General features: G+C 38.4%; 1 protein-coding gene across 10 annotated transcripts in view; it reads left to right on the top strand.

The window, feature by feature from the left end:
- Window positions 1–16,394, top strand: part of cadm1a (cell adhesion molecule 1a) — a 403,137-nt gene that overhangs the window by 348,815 nt on the left and 37,928 nt on the right. For 4 of the 10 annotated variants that reach the window (XM_013134623.4, XM_013134621.4, XM_013134622.3 and 1 more), the window contains one exon: window positions 1,686–1,772. The exons of 3 other annotated variants lie outside the window; for them this stretch is intronic. In XM_013134623.4, coding sequence (XP_012990077.1) covers window positions 1,686–1,772 — 87 coding nt within the window. Of the gene's footprint in view, window positions 1–1,685; window positions 1,773–4,814; window positions 4,914–5,045; window positions 5,476–5,695; window positions 5,767–8,718; window positions 8,808–16,394 lie in introns of those variants that run through there. 3 more of the 10 variants (XM_020048545.2, XM_020048546.3, XM_020048547.3) reach the window with 3 other exon arrangements.

Here is a 16,394-nt window from a genome sequence, read left to right as displayed (position 1 = left end):
GAACCCTAGATTAAAGACAACATTTCACGCTCATCACACACACAACCGCCTCTCTGATCCTCCATATCATTTCTATGTTAGAAAGTGCTGTGATGTTCTGATACAGAACATGGAAAGCAGGGAGGGTGCGGTGCGATAGGTGGACTGTCTGCCAGATTCCCCTCACCTCCACAGATGTTTACACTGTGGCATCTGTCTGGCTGGACGGAGACAGACAGGCTAACAGTTTGTGGTAGCAGGCGCACCTCACCGCTCATGCCTGTTAGCACAACAGAGAATTCTGTCTTCTTGCTCTTACTCTATTTGGCTCCAACTCTCACTCTCCCTCCATCCCACTTTCTTACTCTTCCCCCATTTCCCCTCATTTCATTAACCTGTTTGGTTGTCGTTCCTCTCATCCTCGGAAAAAGCTGCCACAACCAATCACTCTCGGCAATCCTTTAACACTTAACACATCCCCCCCTTTTTTTTTTTTTTTCAGTACCCTCTCAGGCAATCTGAGCAGTATGCCCAGTGACAAGCCCAAAGACCTTATCAATGCAGCAGCACCACTCCGACTGAGAGAATGTCACTTTAGATGTCCACCTATGAAGTCAAATGAAAATGCAATGAGGGTTTATGTCTTTCAGCTGAAAATGTGTGCGCAGATGTCCTTCCCTCCATCCTTCTAGCCTCACTTCGCACCACTGTTAGTTGTTTTATTGTTTGTGTTTTGGACATTGTATTTACATCACCATGTTCATCATATTTTTTATTACCCATTGGGTTCATTTTTTGCCACCCTCCCCCATTTAAACCTTGGATTTTTTTTTTATTGTATAGATATTTTACAAACATTATATCCTTAACACAGTCTGTGCACAGCCCAATCTCCAGTGCTTTACATGCTAGGCGTGTATCAATAAAATTGTCAAATTATGTAATATCGAGTTGGTATATACATGGTAATTACTTGAGTTGTCCCAAGGGGAAATGTGAAGGCCCTTTAACATCTATTAGCCATATGACAATGAGGACAGGTCTTGTAGATGTGTTTGAGAAAAGGCAACTGCTTCCCAACTACTTTCAATGAATGCCTGAGCATAAAATCTTACTAGACTTCAGTGTTATTTTCAAGTTTATTTTTCATCTGATTTACTTCAGGTAATATAAATTAATATATTTATGAAGACCTTTCCTTAGGGGGTTAAACATAGCTCTCTTGTTCCTTATTTTTCATAAGCAAGGGGTGTTATCAGTAATATCATTGCCAATTGGTTGCCAATGACATCAGACCATATTTTTGAACGGCCTATTACACCATAGTGTTTGTACTTGTTGTACCTATGTTCAGCTTATTAGCTTAACAGATTTTTTTATATAGCTTAGTCTATGACTGGTTTTGAGATACACTTTCATTCAATAATGTACCAATCACCAATCCTATTTTCTTTGGAGTCCTGCTTTCAAATCCTATTTTAACTAATTCCAAATATGTTATCCATGCCTGATTAATCCTGGCTTCATGGACCAGTACAGTAGTCTCAAAACTGCGACTCCACGTGGCACTCTAGGCATGCTAAAGCTAACACTAAGAGTACTTTCCAGCAGTATTTGAACCCAAGGTCTGTTTCATTGTGTGTTTTGTTTCCATGTTTTTACTCATTATTTTCCCTGTCTGTCATGTATTTGTTTTCTTCATCCAGATGCCCCCACCACTACCCCTATACCCACTACAGCTACCACCACCACTCCCACCACCACCACCATCTTCCTCCCTGAAGCCACTGCAGGTAATGTATCACTCCCCACCACCTCCTGATGTCTGTGTGCCTGCGATGTTCGTGTGTGTATGTGGGTATACCCAACGCACCCAACACACCCGCAACCCTTACCACACCAGAAACACCACCACTTCTGACACACACCCCTTATTTATGTAGCACCCACTGTAATATATTATCTGACACACCTCTAGAGAGTGTTTGTGTGTATGCGTGTGCGTGTATGTGTGTCTTTTCGCAGCCAAACAAGAACCAGAGTGCGAGGGAATGAGAGAAATACTTGCCGGTAGCCATTCAGACATTCCTGATAAGATAATAAAAATATTAATAATAATGACTGGAGGGGCCAGGGCCAGGCTCCCTTCTCCCACCGCAACACACACCTGTCACTGGCATTCCTCACACCCAACTGCTGTCACCTACCACAATTATTTCAAAGATTCAGCCGCACTGTCTTTCTGCCACCTTTTTCTGTCTTTCTCCTCTTCTCCCCCTGACTCTCCATCTCTATCTCCCATTTCCCTGTCATCTTGCCTCTGTTCCTCTCCCTTTTTCTCCCTCTCTCTCTATTTCTCCCTCTCTCTCTCTGACTCTCTCCTTCTCTCTCTCTCTGACTCTCTCCCTCTCTCTCTCTGACGCTCTCCCACTCTCTTGTTGCTCCTACAATCTTATCATGATCTAGTGCTGTATCCTGTTCCGTCTGAGCCAGGGATTACAGAACTCCTTTGTGTTTCCTGAGGGGTGACAATGACGCCATATTTTAATACGCTCAAACAAAAAAGCAGAGAGCGGTACAGACAGATGGCTTCTCTTGCCATCCATTCAGCCATTCACACTCATGTAGTATAGTCTCATCCTCCCCTGAATGAGGTGTGTCTCCCAATGAATAATCCCATTCTCAGATACTTCCACCCAAATGCATGGAAGGTCTGGTGGAACAAAGTGTACAATTTGGCCTTTGTTAGACAAAAATAGCTTTCTGAAATTTCTGGTACATTAGGCATTGGCTTAATGGGCTAAGTGTATCCACAAATCATCGCCCACATCACCTTCCCCCATGTGTCCTGTGCAACTTAGCACTAACCGTTACGTCGTGACGTTGTTGTTTGACATGTTATCAAATAATGTTTCAACTATAATATGCTGGCAAATTAAATCAACAATGCGCTTAGTATTCTAGGCTATTAGTATTTCTTTTAACATGAAGCGGCTGGCTCAGGCTAGACTGAATGTAATGGACAAGTGTTTAAATTATCAAATGTAAATTAAAGCCAAACCTTGCAATAGTATTATTTGCTAAAATCTGACGATGACAACTGGTTTTACTTAAGAAGGTCACTCCCATAGAATGTTATGGTCGCTTTCACTAAAACCATTTTTGAGTAATTGTCGTGCTTGGTTACCCATTAACTAGAAAAGGGTCCTTAGCCACACATCTGATCAAAGTGAATCGCTAAAGAGAGATTTTAGTTAACCTACACCTGACATGGTCGATTGAATACATTTACAATGATAACTGTTTAGTACTTACTACATATATGCTTACACTGGACTCTATGCACACATTCTGATCTAACAAAGTGAATATTAATCAAATCAAAGTAACTCAGATCTTGGGCAAAATAACTGATGTGATTGGTCAGAATTATTGGATCAGAATTGGGCTTTCTGGTTTTGCCCAACATAACTGGATCAAAATGGAGGTGCCTATGTAAGTATCAAGAAGAGAATTGCTCTTGAATGCAACCAATAGCCTAAGCTCTATGGCCTAGGTCAAAGAGGGTTATATGGTTGTCTAAATAAACTTTCCAGTGGAATCAACTTGCCCAATGATAAAGATATTGAATATAGGCAATGACCACCCAGGATGTTGTGTCAAAGCTTTCTCTCTCAAGAAACATATTTAAATTACATTTGGTAGCTAGGTTATCAGGAGGCCAATGATACATGTTGCCTTATGACATAAGTGCCATCTCTGTCTTCCTCGTGTTAGGCAACATGTTAGTGTTCTTGTTGAGCCACAATGCAATTTGGAGACTGACTACTTACTGTTTTCAAGTGAATTCACAAATACTGTATTCTTGCCAACGATGTTACACATTGTTTTAATTACCCGTACATTTTCCTTTGCCTTACATTATCATAGTTTTTCATGAGATTGTATTCCTAGCTCCCGTTTTTGCAATTTAGTAATCTGTTCTGTTTGGCTCGCAACGTTTTGTCTTTTTTTGGCATTTTTTATCTACGGCTTCTACCCCGGCTCAATTTAACCACTGGGTGAGGGTGAATTAAGTTAAGTTTAACATCTTTGCTAATTATCTAGATAGATGTTCCTTAGCCAAAGTACTTTTTAACCAACTCTTGCAAGCAAAAAGCATTAGCAAAGCTAACTCCACAGCTGTGCAGCAAGCCAGAATAGTGGAATTTACTGAAAATTGTTCAAACATATGAATCATGCCATATTTGTACAAGAATATGCAAAACAAGTTGGAAAGGTGTTCAATATGCAACAAAAGAAAATCATTAGTTAAACACAACACAGTGTATAAATGCCCCTAAGAGGGGTTAATTCATTTCTAATTGTCTAAACATCTACACATGGGCACAATCAGAATGTTAACAAGATCAGGGCTAAAGAAGCATGCTAGAGAGGCGTACAGAGAAATATTATTACTATTTGTTTTTCTCTATATTTCCCTCTCGACCTTTACTTTCCTCTAAGATTTTGAAGGTAAGGAAAGGGATGTGATGTAAAGTGTTTAGGCACAGTGGGGGAAGGTGAGTTAGATGTGTTATTGATGTGGAGTGAGGAGTTACGGGGGAGCAGAAAGAGAGTCAAGAAAATACAATAAAAATAATTGAATAACCTAATTGTTGCAATTACTGAATTGCTATCATGCAACTATTCTTACATAAATGATTGCTGAATTCTCTTTTAATCTCTTGTTTTCACAGTTACCTCCACATTCTCAGCAATGCCAATTTATAGGACTATAAAATAATGATGATATTACTCTGCCAGTGATCCACTACTTTTAAACTTTTCCTCAGCATGCATCAACCAACTATCAGAGAAACCTGCCCAACTGGTAGTTTTCTGGTCAAACAGGTTGTTTTCAACAGATCTCTGCTCAAATGTCCTCATGAAAGGTCAGTGGGGAGTTACAGAGTCAGAAATGTTTTAAATGCAATTTTGATTAGACCAAAGGGTCAGATTTCTTTTTATTTTTTTTATTTTACAAAATCAACTTTGACATGACTTCAGATTTATTCCTTTCTCAGGGTTTAACCAGGGACTTTCCTGAGAACATCCTTAGCTGTGGTCAGGCCAACAAAAAGTGTGTCAGTCTCTGGGAAACAGGGAAGTTTACAGACTCTAGTGCATAGACCTTAACAGCCTCTTTACGACTGCCATTTGAGCTGAGCAGCCCTGAGCTAGAAATGCAGTCAAAGTCTCTGACAGACCTTTCTCAGAGCAATTGGAACAAATCTCCCAAGACCGGGTAATCACAGGCATTGTGCTCAATTATGCTATCTGATTGGATTAAATGAAAGATCAAAGACCTAATGACATTGCTGATTAGAAACACATTCTACTGACACGAAAGAAGTGGGTGTCGTAGTAAGCTGTGTCCTGCATTGTTAGACTCATGTAATCTACTATCACAGTAAGACAAGTGTTCCCAAACGTTTCCAGCCTGTGACCATATCTGGATATAAACAATGTTTTGTGAAACCACCATGTACAGTGGCTGTCATAAGCCCTGTTGGACTTATTCTCATAATTTCTCTATTTCCTAACAATCTACTTTACTGTTGAAATTAAATGCCTTGGAAATGTATCTTGTATCCTACTCCTGATTGGTGTTAAAAAAAAAAAAAAAAAGGAATCTTGTGGATTTGATTAAATATCTCTATTTTCTTTTTTTGAGGAATTTTACTCACCAACTGTGGGACCTTCCAGAGATGTGGATTTAACCTGAAGCCATGTTAAGCACCTTCATTGCACACTGGTGGACTCAATTAAAACTAATTATGTGAATTGTAAATACAATTTGGTCACACAACAGCTCCTTCAGGCATCATAGTTCTAATAAATTGAGAACAATTTGTGCTTTTTTTAATGTGAAAACACCCAATTAAATACATTTTTCTTTTCATTTGTAACACATTCAAATGTGGAAAGGTCCAAAAAAGGTTAGATTCTTCATAGCATTTAAACCAAAAGTAAGTAGGGTTTGAAATGCATCAGAAAGGTATTTGGACGTTTTATTATAAAATAAATGATATTTCCGCAGGGCCCATTTCAATCAAGTACTGTATAAAAAATACTGATCATTTCACTTATTTTTTTCCAAATCATTTTCTGCTTAAATATGGCATCAATTTACAGTCGTTTATAGTCATGACTGCTCTAAACTGTTTTTCAAATGACTCAGGATCACATAAGGTAAATTATTGCTCCCTCCAGTGCAAACTCTACCCAGGTTTCAGCATCTCTGCCTATTCTTCTACACTAGCCAATCAAATTAATGTATCAAATACTAGAGTAATTTTATTTTAGCTGCTTTACTTAGGCAGCAGCATCTATGTAGCAATAGCCCTAACTGTTATCTCTTCTGACTATTTAGCAACATGCCTTAATTGCACCAGTACTGAAGTCCAGAACAATAGGGCTCAGAGAAATAATACATCTAATGTATTATTATTGTTATTATTAAATATATCTATTTTAAATCCCCTTTTTATCCTCAAAAGGAATAAACTGTATAATGATTGGCAGTTTTTGGACTATTTTGATATTGTTGTGGCGGATTATTGTGGAAATTGTTAATGAATAGAATTTTTTATTTTCTTTAACTAGAAAGTAATATTGAGATTTGCCTCTCTTTTTGAAGTACTGGCCAAGAAAAAATGAAATATTGTAAAACACAAAATGAAATAAAACAAAACACAACATTAAAACCTTAAGCAGTGCATGAGCATAGCAGTCATTTAAAATCCATTGGAGTAAAATTCCAGGTCTTTCTTGAACATGTTCATAGGGCAGCAAAGCTAAAACTTCTATGAGAGCCTACACAGAGATTAATCTGTCCACAACAATCTGTCCATGAGAGATTAACTACAACTAAAATAAGCTTCTACTGGAGGTTTCTCACATAACCCTGATTCTGTGAACCAAGTAAATATTTTTTTCCCAGTTTTTCTCACAACCACATATTCAAATCAGGTGACTCCTCATGGTGTGTCTATTTTCAGAAATACTGCAAAAATATTAGACAATCTTTATGCTCATATTACAATCCCATTACAAACAAACATACCTAAGCCACAGTGCAACTCCGCTTTGCGCATTAATAGACATTAATGCACTAAGTTTCTCTTGAGAATAATGTTTACTTTATTTATTCCAAGCAGTCTTTTCATGCACGTAAATGGAATTTAACTAGCACTTACAGCCTACCTGCAATGAAAAGGTATTAGAAGGATAAATACCATTTATGTGTTTCTTTCCAAGACCATCTTTTACTTTTTAACTCTTAGAAGCATTCCATTTTTTCAGTGCATTTAAAGGTTAGCAAGCAGGCTCTTATGGCCATAATGTGTTCTGCCAGCTGATTTCATTTTTCCACCAGCACAGATGTGTATAGATCAGAAGCAGTACTGGCAAACAAATCTATCAGAGCGTGTGCGGTAGAGGCCACTTAGAAATGTAATACATTTGTAATAGACCCGCTATAGGGGGACTGGAGGTAAATTGCACTTTTATAAAAATCTATTAAAGCTTCAATGCAAGACTAAATTGCTCGACAGCTTTAGGTGATATTTTGAGATGGCTAAATTGCCATTTACATTGGAAAATAAATGGCTAAAAGGAACAACTTTACTCACTACAGTCCACATGGGGAACACATCTCATTCATTTCTATTGCTCTTGCTTTTTTAATGCCCTCTAAACATAGCGCTAAAATTTAGCTTTATCAATATTTTGCAATTGCTTTTTGGCTCTGCCTTTATTTTATCCCTGTTATTTCCCATTTCTGTACAGTTTGCCACTTTTCTCCATAATTTCTTTATTTCAGTCATTCAACATTGCAAAGAACGATCTTTTTTTCTTGGTACGCAGAGTTTTGTACTGGCTCTGTCTGAAGAGGAGACTGTTGTCCTTTTGGTAGTCTGGGGCAACAGTAGTGATTGTCATCTCTAATTCGAATCCACTCCATAGCAGACAAAGCTTGAATCTGTCAGTGTCTTTGGTGAAGTCAACAGACACCAGGACTGTACCACACACCCTACCTCTGTTTTTCTAGTTCTCTCTCTCTTACTCTCTCCTCTTTGTTGTTCCTCTCTCCTTTTCCTCAATATTTCAGCTTCCCATCTTGTACCCCTTTGCTCCCACTTTTTCTGTAAGGTTAAATACAGTATATAAATAATTACATGGTAAAAGAAAGCAATCATACTCTCAAACTCAGCATCCTGAAGAGTAACTCTTACACTGTAGCAGTGTTTGGGTGACAAAAACAGAAGAAGCCCTTCATAAAAAGAACTGCTGTAATACAATTGCAATGAATTAGGAATCTAAGTCACCACCACCTGTTAACTTTTATGTTGATTTTTTAAATACATTTCTTGACATTTTTAATTTGAGCACTGAAACATTCCTGTTAGTGAGCATTTCTTCTTGTCCCAGATAATCTATCCACCTGACAGGTGAAGCACATTAAGAAGTTGATTAAACATCACGATTATTTCACAGGTGCTGGTTGTGCTGGGGACAATAATAGGCCACTCTAAAATGTACAGTTTGGCAAACAACACAATGCTGCAGATGTCTCAAGTTTTGAGGGAGTGTGCAATTGGCAGGGTAATTGCCGGAATGTCCACCAGAGCTGTTAATATTATTTAAATGTCTCTATAATAAGCCGCCGCTCACCTCATTCTTAAATTTTTGCAGTACTTCCATCCAGCCTCATGTCCATCGAGGATGTGTATGCATGCCATCCTAGGACTTCTGGTTTCTTCACCTGAGAGATTGTCTGAAACCAGTCATCTGGACAGCTGTAAGGACTGTACGTTTTCACAACAGTAGAATCTCTGTCAGAACTAGTCTCAGTTAAGCTCATTTGCGTGCTCGTAGATCTCACTACAGTCCTTATTTGACCGCATTGAAGCACTATAACCGGCTTTAATAGAAAAATGATCACATTCAGTGGACACTTGCCTGGTAGGAAATTGTGCTGTGTAGTATCTATCTTCAGTATATTTTGTCCTTTACTATATTTTGTTGCAATATACTAAAAATAATCCCATATGGAAATTCTTGACTGACTAGTGTTGGTTTGTTTTCTGCCTTTATTGTTCACATCTAAAAAGTTTGGAGTCACTTAGAAATATCCTTGTTTTTCATGAAAACATACATGAAATTAGTTTGAATAGGAAATATAACAAAATGAATAGAAAATATCGTCATTGACATGGTTAGAAATAATGATTTTTAACTGAAATAATAATTGTATCCTTCAAACGTTTCTTTTGTCAAAGAATCCTCCATTTGCAGCAATTACAGCCCTGCAGTCCTTTGGCATTCTAGAGATTTCACCCTATGCTTCCTGAAGCACCTCCCACAAGTTGGATTAATTTGATGGGAAGTTCTTATGTACCATACAGTTAAGCTGCTCCCACAACAGCCACTCCATTAAAGACAGAATACCAGCAGATTCTTCTTCCCTGAATACTTCTTGCATAGTTTGAAGCTGTGTTTTGGGTCAGTTGTGCTATTGCAGGAGGAAATTGGCTCCAATCAAGTGCCATCCACAGGGTATGGCATGGGATTGCTAAATGGAGTGATAGCCTTCCATCCTTAAGATCCATTTGACCCTGTGCAAATCTCCCACTTCACCACCACAAAGCACCCCAGAACATCACATTGGCTCCACCATGCTTGACAGCATCTTTTCATTTGGTTTGTGTCTCACCAATGTTCTTCTTTGTGATCAGAACACCTCTTAGATCTGTCTGTCCATAACAATTTTCTTCTGTCCAGTGTCTGTGTTCTTTTGCCCATCTTAATCTTTTCTTTTTATTGACCAGGTTTGAGGTATGTTTTATTTTCTTTGCGACTCAGCGTAGAAGGCCAGCAATCCGGAGTCAACTCTTCACTGCTGTTTGAATTCTCTCTGATCATTATTAGTGTTTGTGGAGAATTCGGCCACATTATCAATTATAATTTTTATTCTGTCATGAGCCTGACCAGGAAATGAAATTGCTTTCAATATGGTCTGTGTAATCCAACATTACTTGCACTAGCCCTGCAGTTGCCTTTGTACCCATACATCTATGATTGTAGCCTACCTATTTCTAGTTGGCACGTTAAACAGTGTCCTGCCTTCAGAGAATGACAGGGCCGTAGAACATGAATATCGTCATTTTCATTGAGTTAGGAAAACGTTAGAGCGTGAAAATTCAGTTGCAAAGGGTGACGCTATTTCTCACTTTTCACATTTGAATTAACATTAGAATTTTGTTAACCATAAAGCAGAGCATGACTTTGAAAATGAAATGCCAAATGGCTTTTCATTCACATTTTAATATTGACAGCGAATATGCATACCAATACATGAAAATTTTAATTCAATCACATGATTGCATTTTAATTTTCATATTGACTTTGCAGGCAAAGTGGAAAATGAAAATGCAATGTGGTATTCCATTAGCATTTGAATTACATTAATTATACACTTCCATACAATAGTAATTTCTAACATTAACAATATCTATGCTGAATTTCTGATCATTTTAATGTTATTTTAATGGACAAAATTTGATTTTATTTTCTTTTGAGAACATGCACATTTCTAAGTGACCCCAAAGTGAAAGTGACCCCTTTTGAATGGTGTGTACAGTATCTACAGCAGAGGCAGTGGATTAGACTATTGGACAACCTTAGAACCCCTCACTTTCTCCACATTTTGTGACAATACATCTTTATTCCAAAATGTCTTAAATCACTTTTCTTCCTTACCATAGAAAAAACTGTTTCTTTGAGTATTTTACAATGTAATTAGTAAATATAAACAGATCCCGATGGTAACTCTGACAGATCACAGTTGTAGAGATGGGAGAACCTTCCAGAAGCAAAATCATCTCTGTCGCACTCCAACATTTAAGATACTGTCCAGATGGAAGCCAAGCCTCCGAATGTGAGAAACACCACAAATGTATGTGTGCCAAGTTTGTAGAATCACACCCAAGATGACTTGAGGCTGTAATATCTGCTAAATGTTTTTCAACAAAGTAAATTTGTAAAAACTGAAAACAGGTTTATGTTGGTTTATTGTGCAGTTTGATGAGGAGGAAAATACACAGTCAATTGTATACTAAGGCTATAAGCTAAGAAAATGTGGAAGAATTAAAGGAAGAATACTTTCTTGAATGCACTAGAAATACAAAAATAAAATGTGTAAATTTTGACTAGTCCACCCAACTAAAAACGTCCAGCCCATGTGGTATTTGCCAGAAATACCAGATGGTTACTTTGACCATGATAACCATATGGTAAACGTATTATGGAATTGAACTAATGAATCCCCTTGCCTGCACAAGCACTTCTGAGATAGAGTTGTCAATTTCTCTCCTTGTCTTGAATCTATCCAGTGGCATGATAGATTCTGGAACAAAGGAGGATGGCTCGCATCCAGAGGATACGCTAATTCACTAAAGGTAAATTGCATTACCACAAGTGAAAACAACTGCAGTCATGTGATACACTGCTCAAAGAGTGCATCCTGTAAAATGTATTAGGTTTACCATTGTGCGAACATGGAAAGGCATCCATTACATGTTCATTTAAAGATATATTGTTCTTGGAGGCTATGATTGCATTTCTTGATGGATGCAAAGAGATGGCAGACAAAACAGGCTGGTTAGCAGGTTTAATTGCCTACAGTGGATATCAAAAGTATATTCAGTGGGGAGAACAAGTATTTGATACACTGCCGATTTTGCAGGTTTTCCCATTTACAAAGCATGTAGAAGTCTGTAATTTTTTTCATAGGTACTCTGCAACTGTAAGTGACAGAATCTAAAACAAAAATCAAGAAAATCACATTGTATGATTTTTAAGAAATTAATTTGCATTTTATTGCATGACATAGGTCTGTATGGAGGAGTGGGCCAAAATCCCTGCTGCAGTGTGTGCAAACCTGGTCAAGAACTACAGGAAACATATGATCTCTGTAATTGCAAACAAAGGTTTCTGTACCAAATATTAAGTTCTGCTTTTCTGATGTATCAAATACTTATGTCATGCAATAAAATGCTAATTAATTATTTAAAAATCATATAATGTGATTTTCTGGATTTTTGTTTTATGTACCTTCATGTACCTATGATAAAAAATACAGACCTCTACATGCTTTGTAAGTGGGGAAAACCTGCAAAATCGGCAGTGTATCAAATACTTGTTCTCCCCACTGTACACTCTCTTCTTGAAGATGCAGCTTTTGTTTATGTAAAGTTTGAATCAAACCTTTTTCACCTTATGTAAGATCTTACCAACAGCAACACCACCAGGACATAGCAAAGGTCAAATTTAATGACATGGCAAAACAAAATCATTGAGACCAACAACTAACTTTGTTGCAGGAGTACTTGGAAGGAACTGGGCACACTCATCATACTACAACTATTGCAAATATTCTCCATAAGTCAGAGCTAGTGGGTAGGGGGGCAAGACAGAAGTTATTCCTTACACAAAAGAAAATGCAAGCCTGTATACATTTTGCAAGAAAACCATGTGGGAAAATGTCTTATGGTCTGATGAGGCAATGGTAGAACTTTCTGGCCTTAATTCCAAAAGACAGGATGGCTCAATAACCAAAGTACACTGCCTACTGTCAAACATGGTGGTAGCAGCATAATGCTATGGGGCTGCTTCTCTTCAGCAGAGACAGGAGTTCTGGTTAGAATAGAGGGGACACTGTATAGCTCCAAATATCAATATATTTTGTTGTGAACCCTGGTGCCTTCCATGAGAAAGCTAAAGTTTTCAACACAACATTTCAAAGCAGATCCAAATCAACCAGTTTAATACCCCGGAATGGCCAAGTCAGAGCCTAGACCTCAATCCTATAGAACATCTGTGGACTAACCTAAAGATAGCTGCATGCAGGAGATCCCTGTGCAATTTGACTAAAATGGCAAAATCCAGGTGTGCTAGGTTTTATAGAGACCCATTCAAGTGGATGGGTAAGTGAATATTTAAGTGTGTCCAAACTTTTGAGTGTAAACCTTAGACATGACAGCAATGCGATACAGTATCGATACACTGGGCATCAATTCCATGTACTGGCTTTCCCCTAATGTTTCTGCAATATGGTATGATTCAATAGTGCTGTACAATAAAATACACAAAAATCTGATGCTCATTTACTATAACACCTGGAATTTCACTTCACGCTGTTCTACAGAGTATATCCAAAGGCCAACCTGTGATTTAGCAGGAATAAAATCAGAATTATCTGAATGTCATTGTTGCAGTAAATGGAAAATACCAACAAACATTGTTCAGTTTTCATATAACTTCACACATGCACACACACCTCTCACACACTCTCCCACACACCCCTCAACTTGCTACCAAAAGTTAAGGCACCAAACTGAATTTAGGATTTAACAGAAATGTTTTTAGCGTAACATTGGATAGACATACAGTACAGGTATGTACACATCCTTCCATTATTGAGAATCTTTCTTTGTCTGCTGCATGTTGAGTAGCTTATTTGTCTTTTTTTCCAGTGAAAGTGAAGGGGAATCTGAAGTCTTAGCTCTCATATCGGAATCAGTTTAAACATACCCTTCGTTACCAAGTAAATAACATTTTCAGTGAGTTGATACACCTTTGAGATCAGTGGTCTGGCAAAAGCTCTGTGTGCGGATGTGATTAACTAAGTTGTTGCAGTTGCGAAAAGAAACATGGTCTTGCAGTGTATATGCATTTACTTTATAAACAGTATATAAACAGTATACACTCACCTAAAGGATTATTAGGAACACCATACTAATACTGTGTTTGACCCCCTTTCGCCTTCAGAACTGCCTTAATTCTACGTGGCATTGATTCAACAAGGTGCTGAAAGCACCTTGTTGAATTGTGGGATGCACATCCAGGGCACGAAGCTCCCGTTCCACCACATCCCAAAGATGCTCTATTGGGTTGAGATCTGGTGACTGTGGGGGCCATTTCAGTACAGTGAACTCATTGTCATGTTCAAGAAACCAATTTGAAATGATTCGAGCTTTGTGACATGGTGCATTATCCTGCTGGAAGTAGCCATCAGAGGATGGGTACATGGTGGTCATAGGGATGGATGGACATGGTCAGAAACAATGCTCAGGTAGGCCGTGGCATTTAAACGATGCCCAATTGGCACTAAGGGGCCTAAAGTGTGCCAAGAAAACATCCTCCACACCATTACACCACCACCACCAGCCTGCACAGTGGTAACAAAGGCATGATGGATCCATGTTCTCATTCTGTTTACGCCAAATTCTGACTCTACCATCTGAATGTGTATTCTTGTTCTGAGAAATGAAGGCTATTCCTTGCGAGATATTGCCAAGGAACTGAAGATCTCTTATAACGCTGTGTGCTACTCCCTTCACTGAACAGTGCAAACTGTCTCTAACTAGAATAGAAAGAGGAGTGGGAGGCCCCGGTACACAACTGAGCAAGACCACAATTACATTGGAGTGTCTAGTTTCCGAAAAATACACCTCACAGGTCCTCAAATGGAAACAATGAAGAGGCGACTATGGGATTCTGGCTTTCTAGGCACAGTTGCAAAACAGACTGGCCAATAAAAAGAAAAGATTAAGATGGGCAAAAGAACACAGACACAGGACAGAGGAAGATTGAAAAAGAAGAGTTATGGACAGATAAGTTTGAGGGGTTTGGATCACAAAGAAGAACATTGGTGAGATGTAGACCAAATGAATAATGCTGGAGGAGTGCTTGACACCATCTGTCAAGCATGGTGGAGACAATGTAATGGTCTTGGTGTGCTTTGGTGGTGGTGAAGTGGGAGATTTGTACAGGGTAAAAGGCATCTTGAGGAAGGAAGGTTATCACTCTTTTTTGCAACACCAGCCATTCCCTGTGGAAGGTTGGAATCACTGTCCTAAAACAGGACAGTGACTTAAAGCACAGCTCCAAACTATGCAAGAACTATTTAGGGAAAAAGCAGCTGGTATTCTGTCTATAATGTAGTGTCCTGTACAGTCACCTGATCTCAACCCTACTGAGCTGTAAGAAGTGTTTAAGTCAATCCAACTTGTGGGAGGTGCTTCAGGAAGAATGGGGTGAAATCTCAACCAATTAACAACTATATTGCCAAAGGTTTGCAAGGCTGTAATTTCTGCAAATTTGACTAAAAGAAAAGATTGAAGGACTCTTTGTTTCATTTAAAAAGCATTATTTCTTAACCTAATTACTACATTTCCTGACTTTATGTTCTCTTTTCTTCTGCTTTTTGTAATACTGTTGTTGACCCAGAAGAGGCATTCTTAAACAGTGCACTTCATAATTACTAGGACATTGAAACATTTCCTTTGTTTTCATTTTGAAATCAACTAATAACTATGATGTTAATGCGTATATCTTTACAGCATTTCTTGAGGCTGTTTGTGTACATAATGGGTTTTACACTTTTTATACATATTATAATGTCCAAAGTTAAGTACCTATTTTATTTGATTGCATATTCTTTTAATACAATAACTGCCTGAAGTCTCAAACCCAAAAACCCCACCAGCCACAGATATATTGACCGGCCCTGCTCAGTAATCAAAGCCAAGTAATAACTGAGGGAGACAGGTGCTTTATTGTATTGTTTGTTTTGAATGAACATCGATATATTACTGCCGTATAATGTATTGCCCTAACTAACCAGGGCACAGCCATAGCAGAACACCTTGAGCAGACCCTCCAGCTGTTTCAGAAGGACTGCTACACCTTGTCCCTCCTGAAGACATTTTACTGGACCTCAAACAGAGCCTGTGATGTATTACATTTTAAAATGTAGTACGAGCAAGTAGGCACAAAAAAATTATTGGGCTGTGCAGTCATTTGATTCCTCTTTTCCCTTCATGCTCGTTTCAAGACCCTGTCCTTGAACCATACCATCTTTCCGTTCTCTCCTTCCTGAGGACACACAGGCTGCTCCTCTTTGATAACTTCTACTTTCAAGCGTACCATAGGTGATATGCCCTACAATCAGTCCAATAGAAGAAGTGCTAGAAGCAGTCCATGTAGGAGTTCCTGCTGCTGCATATAAGTGTTAATAAAAAGAGACCGTCGAAATGGTCCCTGTTCCTATTTTCATGAGGTCAGAATTAATTTTGAAAAGTGAGGTGAAATGATGAAACAGTGGCTTTGACGAGGATTTCTTCAAGCAATTATACTAATGAATTATCATCCTAACTTGAGCCCTGTGACAATACTTAAAACAGAAAACAATGTGTTTCTTCTGGAGGATCATAGAAAAAGCAGGACCTAGTTGAGAGCTCGATCTGGGCTTGCTGTCCCTAGACAGGGAGGCAAGGCTTTAACATTTGTCCCTGGCGGTTTGGTCT

The sequence above is a fragment of the Esox lucius genome, chromosome 7 (assembly GCF_011004845.1).
Source record: "Esox lucius isolate fEsoLuc1 chromosome 7, fEsoLuc1.pri, whole genome shotgun sequence".
In the NCBI taxonomy this organism is placed as follows: Eukaryota; Metazoa; Chordata; class Actinopteri; order Esociformes; family Esocidae; genus Esox; species Esox lucius.
The sequence above is the reverse complement of the archived record's forward strand: the minus strand, read 5'-3'. Positions and strand labels throughout refer to the sequence as shown.